The 16,055-nt window shown below is 49.4% G+C and overlaps 1 protein-coding gene across 2 annotated transcripts in view; it reads right to left on the bottom strand.

The window, feature by feature from the left end:
- LOC133124267 (dachshund homolog 2-like) overlaps positions 1-16,055 on the bottom strand; it is a 110,545-nt gene that overhangs the window by 47,660 nt on the left and 46,830 nt on the right. For both annotated transcript variants that reach the window (XM_061235305.1, XM_061235304.1), the window contains exon 2: positions 3,174-3,289. In XM_061235305.1, coding sequence (XP_061091289.1) covers positions 3,174-3,289 — 116 coding nt within the window. The remainder of the gene's footprint in view (positions 1-3,173; positions 3,290-16,055) is intronic.

The raw sequence follows: 16,055 nt of genomic DNA on the forward strand, positions 1-16,055 counted from the left end.
TAAAATATTTCCACGTGGTTTTCCGATATTTCTCAGTGTCTGGGTTAAATCGTTTGCAAATTCCCGTTGTGTTCAGTTTAGCTGCATAAGCCTTACGACACTGCATGAGGGTGACATGGCTGTAGTAGTCACAGCTCATAGAAATCTTTTGAACCATTATAAACATGGGCCCAATGGCCAATTGGTAACATTGAAGAAATTTCCCACAAAGCAATGGGATCCTGCAGTTGCATAATCTCTCCACTGGGGGGCGAGAAAGCTATCAGCGTGGTAGTCACGGTGGTTGAACAGTGGCCATTCAGTTTTTGCTTAAAATGAAAAATGAATAAATGAAAAATAAAATGAAAATTGTCTCATTATGTTGGTGCCAGTAATCACTGCACTGAAATTAAAAATAAATTGTTATTAAGTTGGACTGTTGGAGCGAACAAATACATGCGTCACAGAGACCTGAACCTGTGCCATACAGTTGCTACATAAGCTTCCAGTCCTGGAATAAGATTTAAATTGGCTTGTTCTGTACTGGAAAAAGGCTTAACACAATACAGCTGACTCAAATGACCAAAACACGACAGGGAGAAAAGAGAAGGACAGAGAGAAAAAGGAAATGAAAAAGAAAGGCGTATCAGGTTACCTGGCCATCCAGAAAGATGAAACCTGGTCCTGCCTAATGTTTTGGTCCAGGCTAGATTTCCCCCTACACTTCACAGACACCCCTGGGTAATATTAGCACTAAACAGAAATGTACCACTTACAGTATAGATTATTTCTAAGCTCTATTTAGACATGAAAATGACTATCAGGGATAATTGCGAGGTAATACATGAACAGTTCTGCTGTAGCTTTTTTCATTAGCTTAAATCGTTTTAATTTTTTAGTTATGACGTCTTTCATACAGGATGTGCAGTTTGACTGTCATGCTAGTTTTTGAGAAAATGTTTGGTGATTCTGACAAGCTAGCATCACAGTTCTATTTCAGACGAAGTCTCATCAATGTTCTTTATTTGGACTAATGGTTATTTCTATCTGTAAATATAAACACTAAGTGACCACTTTATTAGGTAGATCTGTACACCAGCAAATATCTAATCAGCCAATTGTGTGGCAGCCAGTCATGGCCAAGAGGTTCAGTAAAACATCAGAATGGGGAAGAAATGTGATCTAAGTGACTTTGATGGTCAAACTATTTTGGTGCCTGATGGTTTGAGATTTTCACGCAACAACAGTCTGTAGAGTTTACAAACATAAAAAAAAAACATCCAGCAAGCAGCAAAAACGCGTTGTTAATGAGAGAGGTCAGAGGAGAAGGATCAGACTGGCTCAAGCAGACAGGAAGGGGACAGTAACTGTACTCTGAACACACAACAGGTCAAAATCTGAAGTGGATGGGCTACAGGTTTGATGCATTGTGTGATGCTCTTCTGCATACCACTGTTGTAATGTGTGGTTATTTGCCTGAATCTGAGCGTTTAGACACAAAATGAGGGGAACGCTGCAAAACACAACCACACTCTGCGTGTGATACTGCCATCAACCACTAGGGGGACAAAACAGAGTCCTGTGAATAAACGTATGTGTGTGTGTCTGTGGGGTTCAAAGAAACGTGTGAAAGTGAAAGTGTGTGTGTGTTTTTGTGCATTTGAGTGCATGTATGAGAGTGTGTGAGTGTGTGTGAGCCTGTGTGTGAATGTGTGTGTGTGTACGCTTGTTTGTGAGCATGTGTGAGTGTGTGTGTGTTTTTCTGCATTTGAGTGCATGTAAGAGAGTGTGTGAGTGTGTGTGTGTATGTTTGTTTGTGAGTGTGAGTATGTGTCTGAGCATGTGTGTGTGTGTATACTTGTTTGTGAGCGAGTGTGAGTGTGTGTGTGTGCGAATGTGTGTGTGTACACTTGTTTGTGAGCGTGTGTGTGTGTGTGTACTTGTTTGTGAGCGAGTGTGAGTGTATGTGTGTGAGCGTGTGTGAGTGTGTGTGTGTACTTGTTTGTGAGCGAGTGTGAGTGTATGTGTGTGAGCGTGTGTGAGTGTGTGTGTGTGTGTGTGTACTTGTTTGTGAGCGAGTGTGAGTGTGTGTGTGTGAGTGTGTGTGTGTGTGTGTTTACTTGTGTGTGAGCAAGTGTGAGTGTGTGTGTGTGAGTGTGTGTGTGTGTACTTGTTTGTGAGCGAGTGTGAGTGTGTGTGTGAGTGTGTGTGTGTGTGTACTTGTTTGTGAGCGAGCGCGAGTGTGTGTGCGCATCGGTGAGAGGTAGAGAGCATGCGACAGAAATCCAATATTGTAACCTCTGTAGAAGGTGCAGAAGTGGCAGATGAAGGGCGGTCAGACAGATCAATATGAGCTGAGGGAGAGAGGGAGAGAGGGAGAGGGCGGGAGGGAGAGAGAGTGTGAGAGAGGGGGAGAGAGAAGGACAGAGAAGCTGAAGGATCTGGAAAGAAAGATGTCTGATGGCACCCCTCCGGAGAACTTTGCTGCTGACTCTACTCTGCGTCCGAGCGCACTGCCCCATCCAGGACGGAGCGGTCATGCCACTCGGCCGTAGGCTTCACAAAGTTCATTTTGGAATGGTTACTGCAAACCTCATTTCCAACAAATTATGAAATATTTTTAATATGTGGAGAAATGATCTGGCTATGGTAATAAAAGGACCACATTAATTAATTAGGCCAAGATAATAGCTGATGTTAATTCGGTGTTTTGGTGTGATGCAGATCTACAGTGAGCGCAGTATGTGGGCTCTCTCCCTGCGTGCCTCAGCGGGGCGATCGAGCTGATGCGGCCTGTAGCGTAGTGGTTAAGGTACAGGACTGGGATACGCAAGGTCGGTGGTTCTAATCCCGGTGTAACCACAGTAAGATCCGCACAGCCGTTGGGCCCTTGAGCAAGGCCCTTAACCCTGCATTGCTCAAGGGGAGGATTGTCTCCTGCTTAAGTCTAATCAACTGTATGTCGCTCTGGATAAGAGCGTCTGCCAAATGCCAATAATGTAATGTAATGTAATGTAATGATGCTCCAGCGCAGTGTATAAGGACAGGGCAGGAGAGAGCTCGCCTGGGTGAGAGGAGTCTGGGGATAGGGCAGGAGAGAGCTCACCTGTGGGGGAGAGGAGTCTGGGGATAGGGCAGGAGAGAGCTCACCTGTGGGGGAGAGGAGTCTGGGGATAGGGCAGGAGAGAGCTCACCTGTGGGGGAGAGGAGTCCTGGAGAGAGCAGTCCGTGGATGCCGTGGGGAAGGAGCCGGGAGCTTTCCTGCATGGAGACCCCCAGAGAGCGCTTAGGAGGGCGGCCAGGCCGGGAGCTGGAGGGAGGGAGGGAGAGAGGGAAAGAGAGAGAGACAGGGTGAGGGAGGGAGAGAGAGCAGGAGAGAGGGAGAGAGCAGGAGAGAGGGAGAGAGAGACAGGGTGAGGGAGGGAGAGAGAGGGGGAGAGAGGGGGAGAGAGGGAGAGAGAGACAGGGTGAGGGAGGGAGAGAGAGAGAGAGTGAGGGAGAGAGAGAGGGAGAGAGGATGAGGGAGAGAGAGAGGGAAGGAGGGAGGGGGAAGAGCGTCAAATGCTGCCCACAGATCGAGCACACTTCAGGGCCTCCCTTTCAACTGCAACTGTCATGGCAACAGCAACCGTAAGCACAATCACAATCGATCAGCTTGCACCGCAACCCATGAATGCCAATTACGTGCATAATATTACAATTAATTTGATGGCGTATTATCATGATAGATGCTTCTGCCCTTAACTACATGCCAACAAAGCACTGTTGCAATGAACATTATGATACAAAAAACAGTTCAAGAAAACCAGTTCATTTTTGCTACGAAGTCATTTAAATGGTATCGTGTCTGTTCTGCGCATTTAAGTTAAGAATTAAATGTAATAAATTAAATTCTAAGTGTGTGTATGTGCACACCCATTACCACTTTTATTACAGTACTTCTGGAGGGATGCACGCACACACACACACACACACACACGCACACACACGCACAAGTGCACACATCTGTTCATTCACACTTCACTCACTCAGGGGAAAAAGGTAAACCAGAGCCGTCGATGAGACAGCACACGCAGCACAGATCTGGGCAGGCCCGATATGGACAGAATCACTACTGTTTCAAAACAGACTGAAAATGGGAACGGGCACTAAACATTTATTCTTCTGATTGTAAGAAGTATGAAAATATGCAGTGTCTGCACTTAATTAAGACATCTGTCAAGAACAAATCACAAGGTCCCACTTTCAATAATGCTGAGCAGTACTGGACTTGGTAAATTAGTTGGCATTTATGTAGCTCCTTTATCCAAAGCGCTGTACAATTGATGCTTCTCATTCACCCATTCATACACACACTCACACACTGACAGCGATTGGCTGCCATGCAAGGCCCCGACCAGCTCGTCAGGAGCATTTGGGGGTTACATTACATTACATTACATTACATTACATTACATTACTGGCATTTGGCTGACGCTTTTATCCAAAGCGACGTACAGCTGATTAGACTAAGCAGGAGACATTCCTCCCCTGGAGCACGGCAGGGTTATGTGTCTTGCTCAGGAACACTTCGACACAGCCCGGGCGGGGGATCGAACCGGCAACCCTCCGACTGCCAGAATCCGTAATCGCAGAATTGGATAGGTCTCCCCCTCTCAATGGCGCACTGGCTGTCCACTGTACCCTCACAAAGCCAACGCTCCTTTTCCACTCCGTTCCCCCCCGTCCCGCCAGCAGATTACCTGACACTCATCCACCTCGCCTGACATCAGCGGCACCTGGCCGGGCGGGGAGGCTCCAGTCTCCTGTAGAACGACTGTGACTCGCCGCGGAGTCACGCAGGACTGGAGCTCAAAGCATCCCCCCCCCCCCACATCCCCTGGGGCTGGGGCAGGTGGCCCTGTACCAGACTATGAGAGTAACGCTGATCCTATTCCAACCACAACATGACTTTGTATTTACGGAGCGGTGCAGAACGCACCGTGCAGAACGCACTGTGCAGAACGCACCGTGCAGAACGCTGAATTCATCCAGCGACCCGGCGCGGGACGGTCGTACCGAACGCGGCCGTGAAGCCCTCCGTCCCTACCTGACACGACACGCACTCTCACGAAACGTTCTCACGTTCTCGCTCTCTTCTCTGTGTGATGGCTTCGTTTCCCATCATCTGTATGTAGAGCCAGGCTGCGCCGTTGTCTGGCGGAAGTCTTAAACACATTGAGTTTAGTTGTTTGCCTCCAGGCATCACTCACTGCTGAGGATCAAGCAGCTTTTCCTTCTTCTCTCCACAGAGAAGCAGGAATTAAAACCCACAGACCAGCAGGCTGAGACTTACAGAGTCTCAGAATAAGAGCAGAGAGCTACAGGCTGAGAATTAAACAGCCTCAGAATAAGAGCAGAGAGTTACAGGTTGAGACTTAAACAGCCTCAGAATAAGAGCATAGAGCTACAGGTTGAGACTTAAACAGCCTCAGAACAAGAGCATAGAGCTACAGATTAAGGCTTGCAGAGTCTCAGATTGAGATCTGTCAGTGACCAGTTTCACAGACACAGATTAAGCTCAGTCCAAGACTAATCACTATTTTGAATGGAGATTTTCCACACCCACCCACCCACCCACAGGTAGACCCATACGTTATACATTTACAGATAGATACATTATCTTTATGACATGTTTTGTCCAATTATAAAACAATCGCTGTTTCTATTTCCATGAAGATATGTACACATCAAAAATGTACTGCAGCCTCCTAGTGTACAGCATGTCATATAATTATGGATGGATAATAAGGGATAAGCATCATAAAGCACTAAATATTTAATGTTTCAGGCAGCAGTCCAGGGAGGTTCTTATCCTACAGCCCCTCGCAGGTATATCCCCTGCCCCTCAGTGACGTGTATGTGTGTATCCGTTTGTGTGTGTGCGTGTATGTGTGTATCCGTTTGAGTTTGTGTGTGTATGTATGTGTATGTGTATGAGTGTGTGTGTATATTTGTTTGTGTGCATGTGTGTGTATGTGCGTATCCGTTTGTGTTTGTGTGCGTGTGTGTATGTGTATGCGTGTGTGTGCATGTGTGTGTATTTGTTTGTGTGCATGTGTGTGTATGTGCGTATCCGTTTGTGTATGCGTGTGTGTTTGTGTGTATGCGTGTGTGTGTGTGTATCCGTGTGTGTGTGTGTGTGTGTGTGTGTGAATAATGCCTTCGCGAGATCGACACACGCACCACACCCCTATATGCCATCTTCGCCATGGTGACGCTGAGAGGGGTGTGTGGGGGGGTTCTCTCTCATCCTTCCCTATCCCCCCCCCCCTTTGGTAAGCAGCGGGAGCAGATGGCGGTGCAAAGTCATTCACACTTTACCGCGCGCTTCACCCTGCGCCTGTCAGTGCGCGCACCCCGGCTAATCACTCTCCCTCACCCTCCCCGGCCCCGACCGCCAACCCCGCCCGGGCCGCGGCTCCACCAACTTCCACAGCCGCCGCGTCCCCGTTCTCCAGCAACTCCCCTCATACGATATTTACTCCGCAGGGGGAAACAGAAACAACAGCAGCAACTGGAAAAAAGCACCTGCTGTCGCTAAGGAAGCAGCGCGCCATTGGCCGGCCGGCATTCCGCTGTTGGCGGAAGCTCCGCCCGCTCTGCTGACTGGCTGCGTCGGGCATCCAGATGTGACGCTGGATCAGTGTGCGGCCTTCTGCTACGGCGCGGTACAGCAGGGGTAGCTGATCCTGGATCAGCTCTTTAAGGCATCGGTGCACCGCAAAAAAGTCTGATAATGAGACTTGTGAGTTAAGTAGAAAATATTAACTTGTTGCAAGTGACTGTTTGCTTGACAAGTGACATTTTCTTACCCCATTGACTTTGAATCTCGAAATGAGTCAAACTGTCCCACCTCACTGGCAATATTTACGTCTGATTTAGCGAAAAAGTAATAGATATACAATTTCTATTCTATTTTAGTGTAAATATAAGACTAAAATACTTGTTTTTTGGCTTTTGCAGTGGGGGGAGGGGGCAGCTGGCAGACAGGGCCTGATGACCATGTGACCCAAACAGTGGGGAGGGGGGTAAGGGGGCGGTGTTGCTCATTTGTCAGGGTGGAAATTTAACACACAACCCCTCCTCAACAAAATACAGGCACACAAAAACATTTATTTTTTTAAAACCACCAAAGAGAGATATTTTAATTAAAATCTATTCCCGCACTCATAAAGGGCCACGTGAATTAAGACGGCATTCAGGAGATTAATGCATTAATATATTCACATCTGCATATCGCAAACAATTCATCACTTACTCCTATCTGGAGAGCAGGGAGCTCATGCAGAGTGCCGGCTGTCCGTGAGCTGAGGGAAAGAAGAGAGAGAGAGAGAGAGAGAGAGAGAGAGGGAGAGGGAGAGAGAGAGAAAGAGAGAGAGGAGAGAGAAAGGGAGAGAGAGAGGGAGAGTGGGAGAGAGAGAGAGGGAGAGAGAGTGAGAGAGAGACAGAGTGAGAGAGGGGGAGAGAGTGAGAGAGTGGTAAGGTGGTAGACGGAGTGAGGAAAGGTGGGAGAAAGAGAGAAAGGGAAATAAAAGAGGTCATTGACAGAGTGAGGAAAGGAGAAAGGGAAAATAAGGAAGGAAACAAAAAGACAAGAAGAGCAAAAGATAGAGAAAAGGAAGAAGAGAGGGAGAGAGACAGAGACAGAGAGAGAGGGAAAGAGTGAGGGTGGGAAAGAGTGAGGGTGGTAAGTGAGGAAAGAGTTGGGAGAACAAGAAAAGAAAGAAAGAAAGAAAGAACTGAAAGAGGTCACTGAGACAGAAGGAGAAAATGAGGGACAGGAAGGAATGAAAAAAACAAAGAGCAGCAAAAGACAGAAGGAAGAATGGAGGAATAGAGAAAGAGAGAGAAAGAAGAGAGAGGGAGACAGAGAGGGAGAGAGAGAGGAAGAGGGAGGGAGACAGAGAGGGAGAGAGAGAGGAAGAGGGAGGGAGACAGAGAGAGAGAGAGGAAGAGGGAGGGCGACAGAGAGGGAGAGAAGGAGAGGCGTGCAGCGCCCTTACACTCAGGGGAAGCCCTCGGCCATATGCTCCCGTTCTCAGAGGCACGGCCCCCGCCCTCCCAGCCCAGCACGGAGGAGAGAGAGAGAGAGGGATTAGCCTCTCTTCATCCGCTGCCACGTAGCGAGGAAGAGGACGGTGGCTGGAGGGGGCACAGGTGAGGGGGTCTGTAAATTGACACAGCGCTGAGTGCTCAAACAAGCGTGTGCCACCTTCAGGCTGCGCCTCTCCCCTCCCTGCCATTTCTCATTCAGCCACGTGTGACGTATGTTATAAGCTGCCATTATCGCGCTTACTGTACGGATAATTATTTTACTATTCTTAGTGTTATAGTTGCCAAAACTGCGTTATTGCCATTTCGTGGTCAGTTTATCTGATTAATATACGAGGTAAGTGAACGCACTTGGAATTGCACTTCCCGCTCGGATTGTCATCGCACTCACGCCTGATTATGATTCGCACTTTATCGCACGTTGCTCTGCCAAATGACTTTAACGTAACGTAGCGTAACGTGACGTGATGTAACATAATGTAATGTAATGCGTGGGGGCCCAAAATCCACTCAGGCACCGGAACGGACGGGAGGACGTGATGCGATCAAGGCCAGCCAATAGCGGGTCCAGCTGCGAGCGCGCTCACTCCGGCCTCCTCGCACACGGAGAGAGAGAGGAAGACTTCAAAGCGCCGGGCTGCGGCTTTCAATACAGCGCCGTGCCTACCAACCTGCGCGCCTAATTAATTATTCACGCCCCCATGCATTTTTAATGGTTATCCATCCAATGAACATGTGGGTTGCCTTTTTACCCCCAAACCAACGATAACATCTCAACGCTCCCCTCTCCTTGTCCCTTCTTAGAGACCAGAACCCAATACGGCACGTTCGCGGTGTCAGACTGCCCCTGACGTGCAACAGAAGGACAACGGTGAACCGTACTCAAATGAAGAATGCATTCTGGGAAGGCATTGTTTTTCAAAGTACGGTGTATCGTTTTTAGGAGCGCGACCCCCTGAAGCTCTTTAACGCGTGTTTATTAGAGTACGCAGCGCACCGTAACCGCTCTCCCGGTGACGGTTACGAGCCACGGGCGTGTCTACGGCAACAGAAACTCACCGGGCCTCGGAGCACAACGCAGGGGCACAATGCAGGCCGCACAATACGCCCACCGCACAAGAGCGCTTTTGTTCTGGAAGAGTCCCCGTTTGGCTTTATGAAAAGAAAGAGGGGGGGGGGAGGAAGGGAGGGAAGGGGGGGGGCATTTGAAAGAGGGATGGATAGAGGAATAGATGTATTAAAGACAATCCATCTTCAGGCGGGACCCGGGTGGTTTTTCGGGAGAGGGGAAGAGAGGGGGCTCGAGCTCTTAGCGCCTGTCTTTAGGTGATGTGAGTGACTGACCCCCGCTCAGCTCTCAGATTAAGTAGTTCCTCACCCTAACTGCCCCCGGGCCTGCACCGGCACCTCAGAGACACTGATGGTATTGGGTAAAGCCCCAATACCGCCACCTCTTTCACCAATCTATCGCTCTGTTTATCTATTTATCTTTTTCTGTCCACCACATACCTTTTTTTCATTAATAAGAGCTGCACTTTTCAGATTGCACCTCTTTTAATCTTTCACAACATTTGTGGCGGAAGTGCATTGTGTGTGTGTGTGCGTCAGTATGTGTGTGTGTGTGTGTGTCAGTATGTGTGTGTGTGTGTGTGTGTGCGTGTGCGCGCAAGCGTGTGTGAGTGTGTGTGTGTCAGTATGTGTGTGTGTGTGTGTGTGCGCAAGCGCGCGCGTGTGTGTGTGTGTGTCAGTATGTGCGTGTGTGTGTGCGCGCAAGCGTGTGTGAGTGTGTGTGTGTGTGTGTGGGCGCAAGTGGTGTGTGTGTGTCAGTATGTGTGTGTGTGTGCAAGCGTGTGTGTGTCAGTATGTGTGAGTATGTGAGGGGTTTGTGTATGTGTGTGTGTGTGTGTGTGTGCGCGTGTGTGGGTGTGTGAGTGTTTGTGTGTGTGTCAGTATGTGTGCGTATGTGAGGGGTTTGTGTATGGGTGAGTGTGTGTGTGTGCGCGTGTGTGTGTGCGTGTGTGGGTGTGTGTGTGTCAGTATGTGTGCGTATGTGAGGGGTTTGTGTATGTGTGGGTGTGTGTGTGTGTGTGGGTGTGTGTGGGTGAGTTTTTGTATGGGTGAGTGTGTGTGTGTGTGCGCAAACGTGTGTGTGTGCGTGTGTGGGTGTGTGAGTGTGTGTGTGGGTGACTGCATATATGTACATATGTGTGTGTGTGTGCGTAAGCTCCGTGTGTGTGTGTGTGTGTGTGTGCGTAAGTTCCGTGTGTGTGTGTGTGTGTGCGTGTGCGTAAGCTCCGTGTGTGTGTGTGTGTGCGTGTGCGTAAGCTCCGTGAGTGTGTGTGTGTGTGTGTGTGTGTGTGTGGGACTCCCTCTCCCTAAACTCTGCGTGACCCTGCTCCTCTCCGCAGACGTGCGCAGACCTGCGCAGCCGCTCTCTCCGTCCGCACGGAACCTTTCATCTCCCAATGAAAGCCCCGCTCCGCCCCCTCCTCTCCCTTTCATCCCCCCATCATCCCCGCCGTATCTCCCCCTCTCCATCTCTCTGTTCTTACCACTTCCTCTCTCCCCGTCCCTCCCTCCCTCCATCCCTCCCTCATCTCTCATTTCCTTCATTGTCTCTCGCGCCCCCGTCCATCCCCGCTGAACCCAGCGCTGACCCTCTGGAGTGAATTACCAGGGTAACCCAACACCGGCCGGCCCGTTTCAGCAGGGCGGCTGATTACAAAGGCAGAGGTAGCGGCTATGGCGCGTGAATGAGCCCCACGCACAGAGATCACAAGCTGGGGGGTCCACAAGGCCACGGCCCGGACCCAGGACGGAGACAGTAAGCCCCCGTGAGCCTCCCAAAGTGGCCCCTCCATCCCTCCCCCTGTCCCTCCCTCTCTCCTTCGCTCCTCCCACCCCTCTGACTCTCATATCAGATCTGAGTCCCCTAATTTTGCCGTTTAGATACTGTGGGCACGCGCGGCTGACAGCAGAATACCCCCAACCACACCCCCCCTCCCCCTCCGCTCCCCCCCCCCCCCCGGTCGCCCCCTCTCCAGCGGGGAGAGAGAGGGGAGTGATTCTATCTGACATGGAAAATTGCAGGTTGGGTCTCAGACAATGGCAGGCCCAGGCGTGTAGCATGCAGCTGGGGGATTAAATTTGCTGACATTATCAAGCTGTCTCGCTACGTCTTCCAGAGGCGGGGGGAACAGGACCGGACTAATGGCAACAAACCCCCCCCCCCCCCACCGATAACACCCCGCAGGACCTCCGCGAGGATTACCACCCATCAGAATCAGGCGCTCGACTTCCTTTCCTTTAAATCCTAATCTGTTTAACATGGGAAATATCCTGGGGACAGGTAAACACAGAGCAGGGTGCTTTTGTGCTAAATAGTCCCAAACTTTTTTTTCTTTTTTTCTAAATCCCTGGCTGCTCGCAAAACAAAAATGGATTCTTCTCCTGTGATTTGTCGTTGTATTCTTCTTTTTGTGTGAGCGTGTGTTTGAGTGACAGCGGAAGTTTAGTAAATATAGAGCCCCGTGGTCTCTGCAAAAAAGAAGTGTCTTGCAGTTTTGTGTACAGTAGTTCTGAGTTTAGACACAAATAAATGAAAAACAAACCAAAGAACAGAATTGCGTTGAATGTTAAACTGCAAAATCCCTATACACGTACCGTAGTCAGTAAACAAACTCAGCAATACTTCATCAAGAAAAATCTTAATAATAACGACATGCTGTGAATGTGCAGTCAATTTCATATGTACTGTAGTTATCGTATTGATGTTCACACAAGTTTATTGCATGCATTATGATCTAAGGCATGATAAATGGAAGATAGACATATGAAATTAGTTGAGGTGGTATCCTTAAAAACATTATCTAAATATTTCTGTTACTTTCTTCCTATTTGTTCTGATACACGGTAAAGTATTTCACCGTTAATTTACCTGCAACTGTGCGGTTACACGAGAGTTGACGAGGAATCCCTCTCAGGAGTAGATTTAACACTGAATATTTTGCCATGTAACCGCTTTCACGGTCACTCTGAGAAGTTTTCCAGAGTGTTTTTTGACCTACAGAGGACGAGGGTGTGACTCTTCGCCCTCTTGATGTGGGCTCTGGCGTTTCCTCCTGAGGCGTTTCCTCCTGCCCCGCGCTGATGTAACAAACATGACACTATCTGCCCCGTGTCTGTCACTCCCGCGGTTGTGACGGACCCCAGGAGAGGCCCGGGACCCCCGCACAGCCCCCTGCCCCCCTCAAATACATCCCAACACCGGGACCCCCCACCCCACCCCATCCCAACAGCTGTCCCCTTCCATAAAGCTAGCCAAACAGGGATGCTACGGCGTGTCATCGAGGAGACAGCTCATAACTCCAGCGGTTATTTTACACCGCGCGCGGGAGGGGGGGGGGGCAGGGTCATGGTCAGGGCGGGGTAGGGGGTTGAGAGTGAGGGGGGGTCGAAATGACACCCCCCCCTCTCCTCTGCATCATCTCTATATTGATCCTGACTCCTTTCATCAAAGTCATTTATTCTCCTGAAATGGCGCCTTGACACAAACACAGAATCTGAAGCCTGGTTTGGAAGACACGAGAGCCCCACCCCTCCCCACCCCAAAAACTAAAAACACCCCTCTCTGCATCACCTGTCAGCGGTGTCTGTCACGGCCATGCTCAGTTTTCCACATTAAAACCCTTCTCGGGGAACACAAGATAACACGCAGCGCTGCAAATGACTCGCCAGCTGTTTACAATGACACAACCTCCGCGTCCCAGTGACGGGAATAAAATCTTGTTTCATAAACACAATATGTTTCCTTTACTGTGAGAGATTCAGCCGCACAAATGCCCCGAGACTCAGAAACAGTGCACACATGACACGGATAAGCTCCCCAAATCTCTGCGAGACGACAAACGCTGTGACCATCACGACTGCAACCACACCTCCCCCCTGCCCCCTTCCCCCTTCCTCCCTCCTTTCCTTCAGGTTACCATAGTGACCTACACCTGATCGATGCCCTGCGATTGGCTCAGCCCCCCGGCCGCTTTGACGCGGCGTCCCCAGGGGGGTCATGGGGAAGCGCTCGTTAGAAACGCTCCGTCGCCCTCCGAGCGGTTTGGACTTGGACGGAGGATTAGAAAGCAGGCGACCGGGCGTGAGCGTGAGCACGTGAGCGAGTGTGTGTGTGTGTGTGTGAGCGAGTGTGTGTGTGTGTGTGTGAGTGTGTGTGTGTGTGAGTGTGTATGTGAGTGTGTGTGTGTGTGTGTGTGAGTGTGTGTGTGTGTGTGTGTGTGTGTGAGAGTGTGTGTGTGTGTGTGTGAGTGTGTGTGTGTGTGAGTGTGTATGTGAGTGTGTGTGTGTGTGTGTGTGAGTGTGTGTGTGTGTGTGTGTGTGTGTGAGAGTGTGTGTGTGTGTATGTGAGTGTGAGCGTGTGAGTGTGTGTGCGAGTGTGTGTGTGTGTGTGTGTGTGAGTGTGTGTGAGTGTGTGTGTGTGTGAGTGTGTATGTGAGTGTGTGTGTGTGAGTATGAGAGAGAGTATGTGTGTGTGTGTGTGTGTGTGTGTGAGAGAGAGTATGTGTGTGTGTATGTGAGTGTGTGTGTGAGCATGAGTATGTGTGTGTGTGTGTGTGTGTGTGTGAGCATGAGTAAGTCAGCCCTCCTCGTGTGAGATATTACACACTGCTGGATGACTTGGGCTCTTAAAAATTCTTCAGAACTTGGGAAGTGGTTTTGCTTAATATGTACCAAAGAAGGGTAAATACGTTGAAGTACAACTTGATAGTTTCTGGTGCAATTCATGTGAAATTGTTGCGAAATCAAGCCATCTTTAAAGACAAGCTGAAAGGGAAGTTTGAGTAGTATTTTTTTCATCCAAGTCCTGGAAAATGATTTGAATTTAGATTTTACATCATCGTGGACCAGTGGGCGTGTAGATCGATCAAATGTCCATCACTTTTCTGTTCCCCTGCAATCGATATCCTTTCATGCAGCGGCACGCATTCTCATTTGATGTCCCCCTCCTCGTTTGACGTCAGTCAAATCGACTCCCTGCCCTTCAAAAACTCCCCCGAAAAGATCCGTTTCACGTTAAAACAGGAGAGTAAAAAAAAAAGATATGCAAAATATATAATGCTCTCTCTCACTGATATAAAGCTGATCTATCTCTCTCTCACTCTCGCTCTCTCACTGTCTCTCACTCTCTCTCACACTCACTCTCTCACTTTCATTCTCTCACTCTCTCTCACTCTCTCTGTCTCTCTCTCTCTCACTATCCCTCTCTCTCTCTCTCACTGTCTCTCTCGCACTCTCTCACTCTCCCTCTCTCTCTACTACTCACTGTCCCTCTCTCTCAATCTCTCTCTCTCACTCTCTCTCTCACTCTCTCTCTCTCTCACTCACTGTCTCTCACTCTCCCTCTCTCTCTCTATCACTCACTGTCCCTCTCTCTCTCATTCTCTCTCTCTCTCTCTCACTGTCTCTCTCACTCTCCCTCTCACTCCCCCTCTCTCTCTATCACTCACTGTCCCTCTCTCTCAGTCTCTCTCAGTCTCCCTCTTTCTCTCTCACTCACTGTCTCTCACTCTCCCTCTCCCTCTCTCTCTCTATCACTCATTGTCCCTCTCTCTCTCATTCTCTCTCTCACTCTCCCTCTTTCTCTCTCACTCACTGTCTCTCTCACTCTCTCTCTCTCACTCACTGTCCCTCTCTCTCTCATTCTCTCCCTCTCTCTCTCTCTCTCTCTCTCTCTCTTTCTCTCTCACTCTCTCTCTCTCTCTCTCTCTCTCTCTCTCTCTCCCTCTCTCTCTCAGTAACCGATAGAATATGAGCACTGTGAGGTTGCAGGCTCAGTCCACTTGAGTGTGTCAGGGCTCCTCTGCTGTGTGCCAGTGTGTCCCATCAGACGGAGCGCTGGCACTGATCCCATACCACTGACTCTGAGAGGACAGATGGGAACCACCTCTGCAGTCTCACATTACTGTCTACTCACTGTCCAAGATTAAACATACACACACACACACCCCCACACGCACACACGCACACACACACATACACACAAATCCCTCACATACGCACACCCACACACACCACAAACACACATATACAAACCCCTCATACACACACACACACACATACACAAACCCCTCACATACGCACACACACACACACCACAAACACACATACACAAACCCCTCATATACGCACACACACACCACAAACACACACATACACAAACCCCTCATATACGGACACATACACCACAAACACACACACACACATACACAAACTCCTCACATACGCGCACACACACACACACCACACATACACATACACAAACCCCTCACATAAGCACACGCACATCCATGAACACACACACACACACACATACACAAGCACACCCATACACACACATATACACAAACACACACACACCTGCACACATACACACACATACCTGCACACAGACACACACACATACAGTAGACACCACACACACACCTGCACACATACACACACACATACAGTAGACACCACACACACAGGTATTCAAACCCCTTGACCACCCCAGCTATTTCACATGCGTCTTGGGAGACAGCGGGGCCCTCTAAAGGTGCATTATAAACAAGAGTAACTCTGGGAGAGAGGGCCTCTGACACACAGCACTTAACATCATGTTACGCTTTCATCCCTCCGCCAGAGCGCACCCATAAAGACAGCAGGAAGGAAGGAGCCTGTGGCTTCACCGTCAGATTCAAACCTATGCAAATGGCCGGCGTTCGTCCCAACAGCCAGCCTCCTCCTGGCCGTAATGAGCACAAACAGAGAAATCAGATAAAGGAGGCATGATATATTCCCCTTTGTGTCTCATCCCACTTCCATATTTATTGCTCTCTCGCAGGTGCCTGGAGATGGAGTCATGTGACACGACCGGGATGATGTCATAGGTTGGTCCAGAGGGAACACCCCTCTATTGATTGGATCTTTTTTTT

The sequence above is a fragment of the Conger conger genome, chromosome 3 (assembly GCF_963514075.1).
Source record: "Conger conger chromosome 3, fConCon1.1, whole genome shotgun sequence".
In the NCBI taxonomy this organism is placed as follows: domain Eukaryota; kingdom Metazoa; phylum Chordata; class Actinopteri; order Anguilliformes; family Congridae; genus Conger; species Conger conger.